We start from the raw sequence: 18,666 nt of genomic DNA, 5'->3' as shown, positions 1-18,666 counted from the left end.
GCTGGATACGATGTCATTAACGATGTAATTACTAATTACCCGGTGAACGGTGGACAGCGAGGGTCAGTCAGAGAATTACGAAATGTACTCCGTCAACTTATGTGTTGTAGTCGTGACACTTTGTAGTGAAGTAGACCTATTCCAGCAAGCCGCCAATGGCGACTGACCTCATTTATTCTATTCGCCAATGTAGATTTTTACTTGCATTTGGCGAGTGGCGGGTGCTAATTTTGGACTCTGTTCCTCACACTGTCCAGATATCATACTCTCCCGGCTTTAAACACCCTCAGTTTCGACAAGCTATTCTACAGTAAAATGATGAGTCAAAGTCATGGCCATACAACAAGACCAATTGTAATGTCTCCTCTCTCATTCATTCCATTGAAACTACCAAAACCACAAGAATTCAGTCTCATCGTCTGTGCCTCCATGCATCATTCAAGCCATATGGTGCTGCCAGTGGAAAGACAGAAAGACATCTTGTGTGGCACTCACTTGATATCCTTGGATGATGGTCAGTCTGTTCTTGCCATTGTAATCCACCACTTCAATGTAATCTAAGTAGGCGTCAGCCCAGTACACCATCTTTTTTATCACGTCCACTGCCACTGCGGTTGGATGTTCAATCTTATAATCCACTAGCCTGGTCCTGTTGGTTCCATCCATGTTACATCGCTCCAGTTTGGCAGTTCTTCCGTAGTCAGTAAAGAAGAGCATTCTGAAAGAGAGATGGGGGAGTTTTCCTTCTGTAATAGCATGCTGTAAATCTTCCTAGTGAACTGTGAAATGTTTATATGTTGAGGAGGTAAACAGTTTTCAATCAACCGAACAATCAATCAGTCAATCAATCAATCAATCAATCAACCCTCAGAAAGGTTGAGTACTAGGTTGTGAGGCGAAGTACTAGCTACAGTAAGCAAAATAAGTCGGCTGATATCCTGTCAAAAGGGTTTATATAATAAAAAGTTGAAATGAATTATCTGCTAAATTAGGAAATTTCAAAGCAAATGACTTCAAAGTACCTCTACAGTTTCATTTTTTTCAGAGTGATAAACTCAGAACATAACTGAGATGAATAAAAATTCCATCGTGTTAAGCATCTTTTTTCGCTTAAAGTTGTTTTTCATTTCAGACATCAGCAGCTTTCTATTAGCTTCTGTGTTTGAATGATCTTCTTTCATGAAAACAAAACAAGACAAAACGAAAACAACAACAACAATAACAACAAGTGTTACTTATTTCTGTTCTAAATAACAGAAACTGTTATGTGGTAAATGACCCAAGGATCAGTTATAAGAGGAGCATGAGGTAATTCTACTCAATTTACAGCCCTGCTAATGTAAGCATAGTGGTGTATGTTGGCTGAATGCTAACTCAGCGCTCTTTCAGTGTGCAGTGCAAATCACAGCATAACAAAATGCTCAGAACAGTCCACAGCAAAGTTAAGTCTCTTAGACGTAGCCCCTGCCACAAAGTGTTTTTGTTTTGTTTTTTTGGGGTTTTTTCCCCCCTCTGCCAGTACCTTTTACAGGTTTCACTGTCTGACAAAGACATGATAATGTCACTGAAACACTTCTGTAACCTGTATTTTACAATTCCACTGCTGTGCACCTCACTTTCCAAAAAGTATTGCTGTCTTCAATAGTGACTCCAAGAAATCTGTACACCTTGCACCGATGACGGGGGCAAGCTCAGGGGGGTAGGGGAGGCTCTTCAACATTATGAGTCAAACAGAGACAGAGATAGGGTTGGCCTTTGAGCCTTACCACAGAGGAGGTTGAAAAACTGTCTAAGTCAGCTAAAAAAAAAAAAAATAGAAGCAGGTGTGTCTCCACTCAGCATACAAATGGCAGATTTCAGAGAAACAGGTGTTGCTGAATCAGATGTTGAGAGCTCAAGCAACATATCAATGTCAAATGTAACACCAAAATAAAATGTCTTGTACATAGAAAAAAAAAAAAAAAAAAAAGGTTGACACCTATAACGGCCAATAATCTGGGGATGGAAAAACACAACTTGCGGGCGCAAAGGAGTCCATTTGTACATAGTTGCCTGAAACTATGCAGTAATTTAAAGCTACCTAGGCCATGTCGTTTATAGTCAAGGCTTTTTTTTTTTTTTTTTTAACCTTTATTCTTATTTATTTATTTATTTATTTTTATTTCATTTTATTGTATTTTATTTTTAAGAAATGCAACAATTGAAAAGGGGAATGCCTGTCATGTTTAGCCACCACATTCCACAGTCAGAGTGGCCAGAATTCAGCATAAGTACATTCTTTCAATTTAAGAGCATTCACTATGAATTAGAAATGATTGCAGACCTTGTTGAGGACAAAGTAACAAAAAAATGTGTCAAAAGTTACAAAAATGCTTCAAACTGCATATTTTACAACAGAAGATGCTGTTAGTTCAAATTGTATGACATTTTATGACAACTTTCAGTAAAAGAAAAGAAAAAAAAACCCAAACAAACAAAAAAAGCTCAAGGTATCCACTTATTTAAACCCTAAGCATCATACAAGCAATGTGTCAGTTACAACAATGAATACAGATCACTGACAATACACAGCTGTACTACTAACAAGTTGGTTTCAGGATGAACTCTGGACAGAGTTTTTCTTTTTTCTAAAGCACAACCGATTCCAGAACACTCAACCTAAAAGGAGAAGGAAATTGGGGATCTATGAAGTTCAGAAAATAGCTTTGCTTTCATTTTGCACTTCCAGGCTTAAAATCAATCCTGATTACAAGGGAACATCTTTCACAATTTTAGCTGGTTGCTGTTTGCTGTGAATCAAATTAAACTGTCTAAAAGTGAGGTTAAACAAAGTTTACTTGAAGTCACAGCCCCTGTTTGGTATTTAATTTAAAATTGGAAGAGTGCTCATTCCATCACAGCTTTTCAGTGGCAGTGAGGAGTAAAAGTTTCTTTTTCCTTTTTTTTTTCTTTTTTTTACTAAGAGAAAGAAGCAAACAACAATATCAAAACAACAATAATGAAATGGAGAGCGATTCTTGAGTTTGTTCCATAAACACTGCGCAGCATGCTGAGCTGCTATCACAAACCAGCCCAATTTCTTTTGTTTTCACTCCATTGCTCCAGGCTGACAGACCTCCTCTGCTCTCTCAGCCTCCCGCACACAGAAGCAACAGAAGCCATGTCTTGCCAATTAGAGGGAGAGGGGAGCAGAAACAGGGGCGATAACCAATCTGACTAACAACATGTACTGTACATAGGCCCTATGGGTTTGACTACTGTACTCCCCTCCCACATGATAACTGTGTGTGTGTGTGTGTGTGTGTGTATGTGTGTGTGTCTGTGTGTTTAAAAAAAAGAGAGCAAAGAAATGGAGAAAGAGGAGTAGGAGTGAGAGAACATGAGTGAAAGAGAACTAGAAATCCATAGTTAATATGTTCCACTAGGCCAAAAAAATACCATTAAAAAAAAAAAAAAAAGACATTTTGTTAAGGGACACTGAAAGATCGTGCTCAACATGTAAACATAAAACCACACAAATGTGCAACATCTACAGAAAAAGAAAGGAATGTCTCTGTCTTTTGTCTCTGCATTAGTTGCGAGCAGTGCTGAAGCATGATTGAAACATATCTCATTTTCCAATATTCTGAAAATAACTGAAGTTTATTTATATTGAACAGGTGAAAAAAATGTAGCATCGGATGTACATATTATACTGCGTGAAGAGCACGTTTCTAGAAATGTCAAGGCAAGATTTGATGGATCCATTAAACCGTTATTATTCTTACCCAAAGACTTACAAATTTATGCATTTCTCCGTGAGAATTTTCAAATACTACACACTTCTCAGTACTGAAATGTTTTGAAGGTCCCTTAAGAAATCATTTGCATACAGACTGAACTGGAACTGCGTTTTCTGGTTCTTCTGAGTACGTCTTTTTTTTTCCCCCTCTCCTTTCGTAAATGACAAGTCTCTGAGAGAATATGACACTAAATAATTTGGATCAAGAAAGTTGGAACATATTCATTTGACTTGGGCTGTTTGTTCTATGGTTTTTATCCCGCTATAGATTCAGCGTCTCTCTGTAAGAAAGAAGCCTCATTAAAAGGCTCCTCTGTGTCTCTGTGCTCTGTCTGTCCTTGTGCTCACATGAATATAATGGGACTGCCTCTCTGTTGGACTCGTCATCTCCGCTGGCTGGGAATATTAGCACCAGTGCCCTTTTAGCTGCTGATAACTAGAGTAATCTTACAGCTATTCTTTCCACTGAGGACACTTTGTGTTCCTTTACTCCCCCTCACCCCCTAAACATTTCCACAATTACTATTTGATGTGAGAGTTTTAGAACCGTCCCCCATCAAATTTTGCAGCAGCTTTGGGGAAAAAAAAAAATTCGTGAGAAGAAGAATTCTGCTGGGGCATTTCAGACGGAGAGGATGCTGGATAAATCATGGAATACTAATGAAACTCCTGACAGTAGAAGCTGTCTGAAAATTACACTGCTAGACACGCTCGGAGAGTAGAGCAAATATTTAACACTGGGAACAGTACATCCGAGCACACTGGTATAAATGTTTAAAGGTGTTCCAAGAGTCCAAGTTTAAACATTTAGATATGGAATAATTATCATTATTTAGACCTGAATGGAATGTAGTATTTTCTTTCAACTTGCCTCATATTTATTTCACTCACCCCATAAGTGGATCCAAAGCAATTCCTTTGGGGTTCATCAGGTCCAAATCAATGATGGTCACACACGTGTCTCCATTTTGGTTACAGACAAATATCCTGTCGCTTACTCGATCCACAAAATAGAAGTTGCCAGTGAGCCAGTCGATCGCTAATTGCTCAACATCTGTATTGAAGAAAATATGAGAGAAAAGAAATACAATTAGACATCCACCACTCAGAGGTTTGCAAATCACATCAGAGACATAAACAAAGAAACAAACTAACTAAAAAGGCTGACATAAAAATATTATTCATGACAAAATATATTAATGAAAAATAAAATGGGGACTGGGACTGGTTCAGCTGGATCCGTAAATTCATCTCATTAACTTTGGGAATGAATGGATTACCAAAGGAGTCAAATAATCTCATTCAGTATCACTATCACATTTTTACGAGCAGTCATGTATAAAACAGTTAGAACGATGTGCCAGCTATTGAAAAGCATCAGACTGCTTATCATGAATGCGCAATAGCCCAGCTGATACTTTTAATATGGTTTATTCCAAAAGTTTAATTATGTTAAAGCTCACAGTAATGTCTTCCCTTATTAGTCGAATCTACTTCAAAACCTGATTTAAAAAAAAAAGTAATCAGGCAATTAGCACTAATATAACACATATTAAATTTGAGTTTGCACAAACCTGATTCAAGTTAGTAACATTGACTTATATCACTTAAGTAGTGAGTTTACACTGTGTTCTTAATTAAATTCAGTGGATTAGACAATGACTTTTTTTTTTTTTTTCTCATGAAAATGTGGCATAATCTCAGCCTAGGTAGGATTGCATCACAGATGGCTGTCCTATAAATTTCATTTTCGCTCTCGTGCTACTTGCTAACCATGTTTTGGAGCGGCGTTCTTTGGTGTTGCTTCATCTTTGGGGGCGTAATCAGGTATGACTGTGCTGATAACTTACTGTGGAGATTCTGCGCTGTCTTTATCTCCCGTTCTTTGGAGAGGCCGCTCAGTCTCTTCATCTTGGCACACCAAAGTTGTCCGGCAGACTCTGTGGATGTGACCCAGCACACTAATTCCTCATTGTGGTTGAAATCCAAGGCGTGAGTCATGTTAGCATCCAGTCGTTTCAGCGTCCTGGGGACGGATCCCTTTAGGTCTGTGATTACAATATTATCCCGGTTTCCAATCAGGAGACTGGCAGGGCTCTCACCAGGTTCTGAAATCAAAGGAAGAGAAAATGGTGACATGTCAGCATGAAGCTGGGTTTCTCTGGCCTTTCAAAACCATGAAAGTCTCAGGTTAGAAAATCCAAAGGAAGACCAGTATAAGTTGTTTCGAGAAAGCTACAGGAGGAACTGGAGATATGATGAGCCCATCTGGAATACTTTTAATCAGCGTTAAACAAGCATACCATCCACGAGGGAGGAATCTGGCGACTTAAGAAATGACATAACGCACTTTGGTGTCATCAGCAATCTCAACTGCACTGCAGAGAACTGACCGCGTGCAATTTGAGTTTTCTGCCTCAATAAAAAAACAAAAACTACACTCTATGTGAAACAGGGGTCCAAGTCGGTGCTACACGACCAATGACAGCCATAAATCAACGCACCCATGTTGCAGAACTCCAAATACTGAGTACTGTTGCTCAGTATCACCAAGCGGAGAGAAGCAATTACTCTCTGCGATAACATGGGCTCTTTGAGATAACATGGAGATTTTCTGCTCAGGAGCATTCTTTGGAAGCCGCCTGAACATTTTTCACCTACTCTCATTAAGAGGGCTATGCAGCCCTCGGTCCAAACAAAGGACAGAATGCTCTGATATTAAACTAGAATGAATGGATAGACAGAACACTGACAATGTTTGTTTATGTTTTTTTTGTTTGTTTGTTTGTTTCCCCACAAAAAAAAGCATTCTCTACCATTCATTCTTTTTTATGAAAGGCAGGGTAAAAGGAATGTTACAGTGTGATTAATCAGAGATAAAAAGAAACCCTATCTAACCAATCTAATAAAGTATTTCTTTTATCTCTTGAGACATACATTTGAGGTGATTTGACTTTTCATTTTAATTATCACAATGTAATAAGCAAGGGGCCATAAAGCCCTGAACAAACTATGAACATGAAAATAAACCTTATATCAAGATCAAGAGATGATCTGGGGCAGGAAGGTGAACCTTTTTTTTTTTTTTTTTCCTGCTGAGATTTTTTGGAAAGATTCTTATTAAACATTCAGCCTTTTAATGGGTTTTTCATACTCTGTTGGTCCCCATCTGATGACCAGGGTGTGGAAATATGCCGGAATTTATATGCATAAGCTTTTACAACTAATGGAAACCCCCTAGTTATCCCCATGCTACAACCTCTTTCTGCTAAATTAATATTAATGTGGGTGAGCACTGAGTTCAGTTAAGTTTATGGGTAATGATATTCAGTTTATTTCTGGTAGGAAAGCAGTCACACTGATTAAAAGCAGAGCCGATGCTGCATCTAGGAAGAAGGTGAGCAGCGCTCCTGGCTATTTTTGAGGATACAGTGGTTTAAGCCCACATACAATTTCAAAACCATGCAAACAGGTTTTATTAGAACGGACCACCATATACACAAGTGCACTTCATCTTTTTTTAAGAGCTGGAGCTCCCCCACACCTAGCAATACTTTAACCTAGTTTATTCATAAAGTAGTTCTGCCTGCCATTATTCATTACAATATTTATTTTGAGGGTAAAATGGCAAAAGCGCAATGACTGAAAATGGTAGTAAAATATACAAAATATGCTGTAATCACACAAATTACTTCACTCTTTTGTAAACATTTCCAAAAAGCTTTGATTAATGCTTTTACCCACGCTTAGGCGTGTAAGCCTGAGTCTCTTCTCACCTCCACAGTCACTTCAACTGCATATCACAACTCCTTGTGGCAGTTTACATATTGTTAATGCAAAGAAATCCATAATTCACTCAAATTGTATTTCAGTACTCTATGGAAGATCACCATGGGATTTTTACTTGACAGGGCTCAAACAAATGAATGTATTACTTTCCTCTTTAAATCCTCCATTAAAAAGCTGTAGATTTGGTGATAAACCTGATTGGTTTTGTGACTTGTCCACACATAAGCAGGTGCCATTAAAGAGGCAATCAGATGAAGACTCTGGGAAGGACAGAAAATAGATGTCCTTTAGGCTATTCTGCTTAATAAAAGTCACCCTTTATTTAATCCACGGCGTCTCCCTTATCATCCTTTCTTCACTGGCTCCATTATTTCTGTCCCTTCAGAAGACCAGCATGGATACTGTTAAGGAATTAGTCACAAGCTTCACGAAACTCAAATTCAATGTTTATCTTTGGATTGCTGGAATTTAAATGCAACATGTATACGGTATATATCGTAGGAGGAATGTTGTTGTAATCAAAGAAGAAGAAGAAGAACAAGAAGAGGGTTTTATTTTATCTGTCTGTCTTTGCAAATGCATGCTACTTTGTGATAAACAATTAAAGAAATAAATAACACACATACACAAAAAAAGCTTCACATAAAAGCTATAAAACTCCATAGTATCTCAGACTTCGGTGTTCCAAAAGCAATAAAGAGATGAAATCACATGTGCTTATATAGGCTGATAACTTTCGACACACCCTTTGCAGTGCTGGATTCCATTCACTTATTTAACCTTAAAAAATGCTAAATTTAAAGATGACACCCCATATATTGTCCCTAGTGTCCCTAACGAGCCTGTCAAAGACTGGATAACGTGCATAATTCGACAGGTGTTAACTCATATCATTCTTACCGAGTTTGGCTTTGCACAACCGTCCGTCAGGCTGCAAACTGTACCCATCTGCACAGCTGCATCGATACGACCCATAGGTGTTGGTGCAGGTCTGGCTGCACGTCCCATACACTGCACATTCATCATGATCTGCACAGAGAGGATGAGTCATTTATGACAAATTAGGTGTACTCAAACATGACCCAAATACATAAAACTCTTTTAATGTGGCCTCGCTGTTGGCTTCTTGCAGTGCCACTTCACATCCGTGGGGCTGGTTGAGCTCCGCACGAAACTCCCAAGGGTTTTGGCTCTGTCCACGGGAACACCACACAATGTACCAATAGCGATTTACTGATTAGTCTTACCTGATTTTGAAAGGCTTTGGGGAGCCAACACAGCAGAATTGTTTGACTAACATAAAAAAAAAAAGAGAATCTACACAGAAGTAACTACCGCCTGTTCATCTCCCCAAATTTGACAAACGGTCATAGAATGTCAATAAATCACCATCAAAGATGACAAATAACGCTGAAATTCACAAGACATCATTTGGACCAAATTAGATTAAATATCTCAGTGACCTTTGAGAAGTCAATGCCATATGTCAAATAAACCTGAGGAGGAGACACTGTAAAGAAGCAGCTGAGACAGACAGCTCTATTCCCTTTCTTTTTTGCCTTAGGCATCTCCTTCATTTGAAAAATGCCCAACGGTTACAAGTCAGTCAGCTCTGAGGACGGCCTACCTCGGCAGCTCCGTCCGTCTTCGCCCACCTCAAAGCCATCAGCGCAGAAGCAGAAAGTGCCGTTTCTGGTCATGATACAGCCGTAACGGCAGTGCAGTTCGTGACAGGCTGACAGGAGCTCTGCAGAGAAGGAGGGAAGAGGAGAGAAGTGGAGTGAAGAGAGAGAGAGAAACACATGTAAATTGCTTTTTGATTTCGCTCTAGCTCAAAGCTCTTCCTTGCCATCAGCATGGGGATGTCCCAGGGTCCGCTGACAGACGTCAGCTGGAAGCAAGGATCAATAGTCAGGGCTGAGCAGGAGAATTGGAAAAGTGAGAGAGGACGATACAAGGCGATGAAGTTACAAGAAACACTGGTAGCTGGTCCGCTGAAAACTCTGAGAGAAAAGAAAAGTCTTTGTTGCCAGTGGAAACTGTCAGCCGTCATAAGTTGAAGAATAAGAACCAAAAATACATGAATTCAAAATTAAAGCATAGCTTGGAGTCGAAAGTTTCTTAATTTCCATAACGCTGTCAGAAAGAAATTGAACTAACATAACAGTTCCTGAATGTATATATGTGTGTATATCTTTGTGTCTCTATGTGTGTGTGTGTGCACTTGTGTTGTCAGGAATTATCACAAGCAGAACCTAACTATTACAAAGAGCAGTGTCAGACAATTCCAGATTACAAGACGTCCAAAATTATACGCTTTCAAAACCTTCCTACAGTCCTTTATGAACACACAACTGCTAAATATTAATTACTGTCACATGAATAAATCCATTTTTTTCTAATTGCTAATTGCACTTGTCCTCTTTGACTGCCATCATAAACACAGGACTGATTCACTTGACATTTTGTGGTACTTTCTTACTCGTTTTAAATAATAATTATTTATCTTCTAATATTCATTCATCTGTGCAATTATTGTTATTTCTTTATTTAAGTCTTAAATCAGCATTTGTGGCAATGTAGAGGCTGTTATAAATGATTGAAAAAGCATAATATTATCTGTGGGGTTTTTTTTTTGTTGTTTTTTTTATCCCAGAGGAAAGGTTGCTGATTTAAAAAATGATGGCAATCTGTCATGGCTCTACTGGCATGAGGATTCTTCAGAAGCTCCGAATCAAGTGCACATGCAGAAAATGAAGTGCTCATGCACATAATGACGGAGATGTATTTCTGAGGCAAAGGATTTTACTTTGCAGCATTCTTAAAATAATCTGGGACAGGCTTGGTCTGTACTTGGACAGGAAATAGTATTATTATCTTACTATTGTTGGAGGTTTAGGTAATCTTTAACGTCACTTATTAAGGAGTACATTCGTGAGTCAGATTTGCAAGACCATATTTGGAAGGCAACAGATTTCTACAAACGAGGGTGTGCCTATTTAAAATCATGTTGTTAATAATTATGAATCATAGCATTAGTTCTCATATATGATTGCATTTGTAGTAAGATTTCAACAAATGCATTCAAATCATTGGCAAATGTTACAAGACTACTTCAATAAATAATCAGAGAATCATTACCAGTCCCTTCAACACCCCAAGACAATGATTTTACAGCCTAAGCAGAGTTTCAAATTTCAGCTCACATTTGCTTTTTCATTTGAAACAAGCATAAACATGGCCATATATTAGCATTCACTGGGCTCTCTGTCATATTTAATGGCACAACATTACAATCATCTTTTGGACGGCGGAGAATATTTGTGTTTTTATAGCGTCGCTTTTGGTGTCTCCAGTGATCCAGTGGTCTGCATTTATTCTGATTTAGGGTCTGCACATTCATGATGTGATACCTGGCTGCTGTCCCACTCCACGGTAAGGGGAACACATGCAAAATGAACCAAACGCACGGCCTGCAGAAATCCAATGCTAATCCTCACATCTGCTTCCAGACAACAACACAATCCCTCTCTCCCAACCAGACGTACTGCAAATCAGAGGAGTATGCGCACCATTTCAACAGCGTGACACACATCATATCACCGTTTGCCAAAAATACATCTATTTCCCTAATGATAATAAAATAACAACAGAGCGCTTGTGGCCAAATGTGAAGCACATGTCACTGCATTATCTTCGCAAACCAGCTTCGACAAATTCGGAAATGGAAGCAGTGAACAGCAAATGCAAATGGTAACTTGATGATTTCAAGGTGCCAGTGAATCCTAGAGGGTAAATCTGCCAGGCTGCCATGCTGCACCAAAATGAAAGTTCCCCTGTTTATTTCCCCATCAAGCCATTTCCTTTTGAAAACTGATCACAGCATTGTAGGAGCTTCTGAAGGCAATCTTTTAAGTCATTCGCCCTTTTGAGAGGGTCTGTGAAGGACAAAATGCTCTGTGCAAGGTAGGAGCTTACTATGGAAAATGCAGAGGGCATTGGTTGGTCCACATATGAAAAAAGAGCAGAGAGTGTTTAGTTCCATTGGTGTGTCCAGTATCAAATCTGAGAGAGGTGCTTAAATATAGGGCAGTTATTCAACCAATTAATTCATATTAGCAAAGGGCTTATTCTGATATACCTTGCCAACATAAACAGAGATTTACAACACTGTGGGTACATCTGGATATATCATATTTTTCAGCTACCATTTTTTTTCTTCACAGCGGATTATTAAACCAGATCCATTCCTAAATGAGAAATTAAAATAGTAAAAGACAAAAAAAAAGGATAACCAACCCCAGTCATGTGGATAAACCTTCATTGTCAGAAGCAAAGCAGATCATCTTTGAATAGAGAGCGATCTACCCATGTCAGCTTTTACAGGCCATTCCCACAAATAATGTACGCGAGTATAGAAAGCCAGCTGGATGCCCGGAGTGCATACCTGCATTTTGGATTAATGACACAGCAACATCATTTGGAGAAAAAAAAATGTGTGCATATTTGTTTGATTCAGGCCAATGTAGTGTAAATAATCATACTTTTTTGTAGCATTTCAAAATGCACACACAAACATAAGATTGTTTACTAAAAAAGAAGTGAACTAAGAAACCATCATTGTTTAATCCCTGCTCTGTAAGGACCACAAAAGCCACATTTAAGAAAGGGCGACGAAAAAAGCTCAATAAATGCAACCTTCTGGGAACACAAACAACTTCCAAAAATGGTAAGGAAAAAAAAAATTAAAAAAAGCAATTATCTTTACTATATTCATGACAACTTGTACTATTTTTTCCAAGTTTTAAGGTTCATTTCCATGTGTGTCTCTCAACAGTCACAGTTGGTAATTAAATCTGAAGTACTTTGACTAGCGACCTCCAAACATATAGCAGTCTATGACCATATTGTCATTCATAACCAGCAGTAGTCCCTTAATGTTATTGTTTAATGGGATAATGTATTTCAATTAGAAATCTGGCAGCATGAAAGGCTTGCTCCCAATGGATTAACACATCCCACACTGAGCGCACTGAGTAGACCTCATCTTCGTATAGAATAATCAAATAAATCTCAAACCAGCATTTCAATGCGCTACTTCCATCTTCATGTCCAACATGTACTCTAGCAATCCAGCTTGTGTCACAGGTTCAACACTCCTAAAGGAGTCCATACAGGTTGCTTGGATACAGCTCTGATGGACGCATTGTTCCCAACACGGTGCTTTATAACAAGCGGAAAGTGAGTATAGGCCTTCCCCACGTGTGGGCTAATTACACCCTTTCTTATTCAGACCCGGATGGCCTTTGTCTCTCCAAGGCCAGCCTTTATCAGGCCCATTCAATTGGTCCTAGAGCCCTCTAATTAATGTGGGACCAGATTAAGATGCTGACCTGCGTAGAGCTCATGGCCATCAGAGATTCACGGATGTTTAATAAGCATGGGGTGGATTTGTAACCCACAAATTAAGCCTTGATTTTATTCTGAAGTGCCTTGTTAATCTTAGAAAAAGACCAAATAAAAAAAATGGCAAAGCATCATGAAGGGGGAGCATACATGTATACAAGCGCGCGTGTTTGTGTGTGTGTGTGTGTGTGTGTGTGTGTGTGTGTGTGTGTGTGTGTGTGTGATTTGTGATTTGAAGGCGTGTATGTGTACTACACAGTAATAATGGCTGCATTACTTAAAAAAAAAAAACATAGGCTGAGTCATTCATGGGCAGTATTTTTTATTTATTTTTTTCCCTGCTGCTCAGACAAAAGTGAAATGTTCTTTTTTTGACATTAAATGTCTTTAATCCCTTGGAGCAGAATGACTTTCCAGATCTGCGCTGTGTGTGTTCTCACTGTACTGATGTTCCCTTAAATATGGAACACTGTGGTATTGTTGTATGAATCATTCAAGGCACAATTAAATTTTAAATCCATATCTCCTATAAAGAACAACTCCGTATAATAGGATTTGATATCACCAGATTGTTTCCACACATAACAAGGGCTAATGATTTGACAGATGAGCCATGGTATACAGACTATAAATGTACAAACAGAGTCAGACATCAAATATTGATCTGGGGGATCGTCACTTCTCAAATAAAGCATGGCAGGGTTGGGATTACAACTAGCCCAGAGTAGGCAAAGCTTGACAAAACAACAAAACTTCACTCACTTTGCTAAACTAAGTTGTGCTATGCTTCTCTTTTTCAATTTATTATTCATGTATTGCACATAGGAAAATCATTGATTGTTTCTGTTACATTTCCTGTTTTAATATCAATACTTAACATTCATTTGTGAACTCTATTACAGGCTAACCTTGATTTACATAGTGATTAGGGAACAGTCTGACAGAGTTTGCCTCAAGCTATTGGTAGTCAGGTTGGTCTGAGCGTGGCCCTTTGGATCTCTTCACTGCATTCATTTTGCCCTTATTTATATTCCCAAATGACGTATAACAGGCTACACATTCAACATTATCCTCTCATTATTCAAATGAGGTGCTTAACTTATGTATTCATTTCAGAGAGATCATCAGTTGCATGTGATCTACTTGGAGGAACTTTATCATTAGCTCATTTACATCACTCAAAGTTTGAATATCAACCCAAGCAGCAAAAATGGAACTAGACAACACAAGAAAATTAAAGAATATCAAGTCATCAGACAAGATGTGACACAGAGTGTGGTTTACTTTGTAGCCCGCACTATAAACTGTATGTATTTTCAATACAGAAATATGAATTCAATAAATATGTTAATGGGGTTAGTCAGGGTGAGTGCCAGTTGTCATTTTATTTTTTCTTCAAACTGCAGAAGAAATAGGAAATGATTTGCACAGTATTCATGGATGTTCATAGTTGGACCGGGGACCATTCTTATCACTGCTTCCAAGGCCCTAGAGGATATTGTTTGTTTGTTTGTTTGAATTGTCGGTAATGAAAAGTTAATCAAGTGAGATAATTGAGTGCTGTTGAGAGGCAGAGAGAGGGAGGGAAATACATGTGTGATATTGTTTTTCATTACGACGGAGGAGCTACTTTATCTATTACAAAATGTCACTCTATAACGAAGCAAAGAGGACAATTTATTTCACTAAGCGGTGTGTGTAGGTCATTCAATGCTTACTTGAATGTGAAGAAGTAAACATTTTTGAAAAAGGTGGATATCGACTGCCAACAGGAAGTATGAGACTTTTGAATTCCTATGCACCTCCCGTGAAAACCTTCTTCATAATGTCTTAAAAGCATTTTTCTTATTTTTGAGGTGTTATGAAGCAAGTCAGTTAAAAATTTGGTCATGTGTACCCCAATCTGCTTATGCAGAATTATTAAATTGCATAATTAAAAAAGTGTAAAAATGCACAATTTGAAAAGTTCATAAAAGTAATGTGAAATTTAGGTAGTACAATTTCATACGCAACAAAATTACGAAATTCTATTTCATTTTATTCATATATTTATATTGTTTAATTAAATTAAGAGCACTGAGTGGTTCCAATAGAGAACACTGCCAAAGCAAACAGTTATTCGCCTGACATCCTTGAGCATAACATTTTTTCTCATAAAGAATTTATGCTTGCCTTTAAATGTTTATTAACGAAATATTCCTCAAATCTTTAAGACTGGTAAAGCACTATGAATAGTACAGTGTGAAACTTTCATGTAACAGTACAGAGTACATGTGTGAGTCACATGTGTGTTTATAATGGGTTATGGAGGAAACATTTATAGGATTTGGGTTTTTGTGTGTGTGTGTGTGTGTGTGTGTGTTAGTGTGTGGGAGAGCGAGAGAGAGAGAGAGTGAGAGAGACAGAAAGAAGGAGAGAGTGTCTGCCTTTCTATGTGATAAAAGCTGCCCTAAAATTGAAGTGACAGGTTGTTATTTATATCATCACAACTATTTTTTCATTGAAAATCCTGCGAGAGCATGTGTTAACTTTTAATAAATTATTTCTAGTAATCTGTGGGGACCAGTTGATGGGGACCTTTATATGAGTAATCAGGGTTACTTTGAACTCTGTCAGTCCATTGACTGAATCTCACTCCCTTTGAACGTCTGTGACAAAATCCATTTGACAGCTGGCTTCAATACAAATGAGAGTGAACTTTTTTTTTTTCCCTTAATGTATCCCCTGCTGATCTGTCCTATGACACATCACCTTTCGTCAGTCAGCGGCTTGACTGAGTCTTTCACTCGGGCCAGAGACGGGGTTGGTAAAGTCTGTTGAACAGCACAACAATGAAGAACAGACTCACTTCATCACAGTAATGTGTGGAGACATGTATAGTGTTATTACAACAGTCATATTTCTAAGGTACGAGTATGGCTCCAGGAGCAGACTCAGTTGGGGTAAATGACATAAACTGAGACTGGCACAGAGACTAATTTGTGTACGTCCCGCGCAAACTGGGAGTGTACTTTTACGAGAGTTATTATGGTGCGCTCTGTAATGCCTTGTTCATTCACTCCATATAATAAATCTCAGTTGTTGATATTACCCACTGCTGAGAACTCGATTTTCTCAGATTACAGAAAAAAAGAACTCTCCTCATTCACATCTCTCCTGGTCTATTCGCACCAATGGTTCATAACGTGTATAAATGTACAGGTAACTGACAAAATAAAGAAAACACCAAGATAAAAAAAAATTCTTGATAGTGCATTGAACCTCCACAGGAAGCTAAAATAGCTATAATGTGCCTTAGTGAGAATTTGACAAGTATCTTGAACTCTTTAGGGAGGCATGCAACACCATTTTCCCCTGAGAAACTCCATCATACGGTGATTTGTTGATTGTGGTGGAAACACTACATAAGATGCTGCTTCTCAATTTCCCAACAGCATTCAACTCTGTTGAGATCTAATTATTGAGATGAACATGACATAACTTTTAAAATGTTTTCTTGTACCGCTTTCAGACCATTGAGGAATCGCTCATATCCACTTGAAGGGGCATTGTCATTGATTGCCTATTCCAGTTAGGGTCGAAATGCCTCTCCAGAGGATGAAAGTGATCAGTGAGACTGGGCTTGTATTCATTGGCATTTCACTTGCCCTGTACCATGCCTTTGCAGAGGCCAAGTGAGAACAAACCATGCAAAGAAAATGTATCACACACCACGACAAAGCCACCGCGTACTGTCCCCCTGTGACCGCTCAGCACTCAGATCTGTAAGTTTCACAGTTGCAATCATCAGCTTATGGCTGAAGGACTGAGAGACGGCCATAAGACTATTTTCCCACAGCTCAGGAGTCCACTCTCTCAGTTCTTTACCCAAAGCATTTTTTTTTTTTTTTGGATGTACTAAGGGGTTTAAGCACAGAGACCGGATAATAGAATCTCTCTCTGTGAAGTTCTGGGTGAATTGCTCTTGATTAAACTGCCTGTTTACAGCCCGTATTGATATTTGCAGTCAACGAATTCAGACTTGCTGATCTGTATTGTCTTGCCTCCTCAATCAATGCAAGGACATCATGGGTGAAGAGTATTTCAACAATGTCTTAGCCAATGCTTCTCATGAAACGTGGGCAGACTGAGTAGCCTTTGTCATTAGAAGCTCCTACTACATGTTGCTCAACAATCACCACTCCACCAAACACACTGAGATCTCTTCATCTATCTAAAATAATGGGCAGCTGGGTCAAGCCAGCATTTTAGATATGAGCATTATCATGGCTGCATTAACCTATCATGTTCATTAACCTGTATCAGTGCCTGATTTCAATACACTTTGTTTCCTTCATTTACTAAAATGTTTTCTTTATTTTGGTGGTTATGTGTAAATACATAAAAAGAAAACTATGAATAAAGACAGGCATCAAATTTGAAATGTGTTAGATACATCATGGATTGTTCAGTGTTCAGAATCTGCACTGAAGTATTCACATTTAAGCTGGGTCTTTGGGGGCAATCTTGCTGATGGAGATTAATTTTCTTGTCAAAACTTCATAGATTAACTGTATGCATCACATGCTGCGTGGTTTCAAATTCAAATAATTGTTTATTATTTAACAGTGTTCAATGTAAGGTTAAATACTGTTAAATAAACAGGTTAAAAATGTCTCAACTACTATTTTTAATTAGAAGTATAGTTTATCATGATGATGCTGTAAATGAAAAATTAACTGTGTAATAAGTCCCAACAATAAGACCATAAATCACACTATTTGACATGCTGCCCTTTTATGCAATACTCAATCCTCATTAAATAGCTTATTGCCTTCAGTGGACAATAATCATATGTTTAGTGTTTATTAATGAAAGCTTTATCTGTCTAAATCTATCTAATTATACTAAATACATAAACCAATATAGTAATGTTCAACATGAAAAGCATACACAAATAGTAAACCAAATGACTGATTGATGAGTTACAGATATAGTTTCATGAAGTTCTCAATGCTCTGTGCCCTGAGAGGACTGGATGGAAACAAAGCACTACATGTTGGGGAAGGTGAAGGAGAAGGCCTTTTTTTGGGGACACCATATGGGCGGTTTTTATTTTTGTTGTAGTTGTTGTTGTTGTTTTTAGAGGTCCCCATGGGATCCATTATGTATATTTATTATGAGAAATGGAGAGAAAAGTTTCAGCCCAGACCTGGCTGCCTCACTCCAAACTTCTCTGCAGCGACCTGGATTCTTCTCAGCTCCCCGAGACCGTGCGTGTCCTGTGCAGGTGTTTGAGATGAAGAAAGTACCACATGCCCAAGCCAAAAACTCGTAGGTTGCCAGATTTACTCATTCCATTACCACATATAATTACATCAACACTGTCCATTACATCAGCGTATGGTGGAGTCACTAAACTAAACACCGTCTCTGGCACTCCAACACATTCAGTCTGCGTATCTCCAGATGTTCTGTTTTCCTTATTTGTAGTCCATGCATGCAAGCATAACACTGCTTATGAATAGAGTCTTTCACAAACACGACTGTCCACACCCTGTTTTCATTTCCTTTGGAGATGAGGTACCACTGAGACACCTATGTTACCCTTCATTAGAGTCTTGTGACTGGCTGGAAGTTTTGTGCAAAACTGCATAAAGGGACTAGCCCACGGCAACAGTGGCACCGCAGCACTGTAACTCAGTGTAGTG

General features: G+C 38.5%; 1 protein-coding gene across 1 annotated transcript in view; it reads right to left on the bottom strand.

Moving 5' to 3' along the window:
• Positions 1 to 18,666, bottom strand: part of lrp1bb (low density lipoprotein receptor-related protein 1Bb) — a 205,316-nt gene that overhangs the window by 113,125 nt on the left and 73,525 nt on the right. Inside the window, exons 3-7 of the mRNA XM_030785828.1 lie at positions 9,198 to 9,317; positions 8,471 to 8,599; positions 5,632 to 5,889; positions 4,673 to 4,835; positions 496 to 718 (exon numbers count right to left, since the gene is read on the bottom strand). Coding sequence (XP_030641688.1) covers positions 496 to 718; positions 4,673 to 4,835; positions 5,632 to 5,889; positions 8,471 to 8,599; positions 9,198 to 9,317 — 893 coding nt within the window. The remainder of the gene's footprint in view (positions 1 to 495; positions 719 to 4,672; positions 4,836 to 5,631; positions 5,890 to 8,470; positions 8,600 to 9,197; positions 9,318 to 18,666) is intronic.

This window comes from Chanos chanos, chromosome 10 (genome assembly GCF_902362185.1).
Source record: "Chanos chanos chromosome 10, fChaCha1.1, whole genome shotgun sequence".
NCBI classification, from domain to species: domain Eukaryota; kingdom Metazoa; phylum Chordata; class Actinopteri; order Gonorynchiformes; family Chanidae; genus Chanos; species Chanos chanos.
The sequence above is the reverse complement of the archived record's forward strand: the minus strand, read 5'-3'. Positions and strand labels throughout refer to the sequence as shown.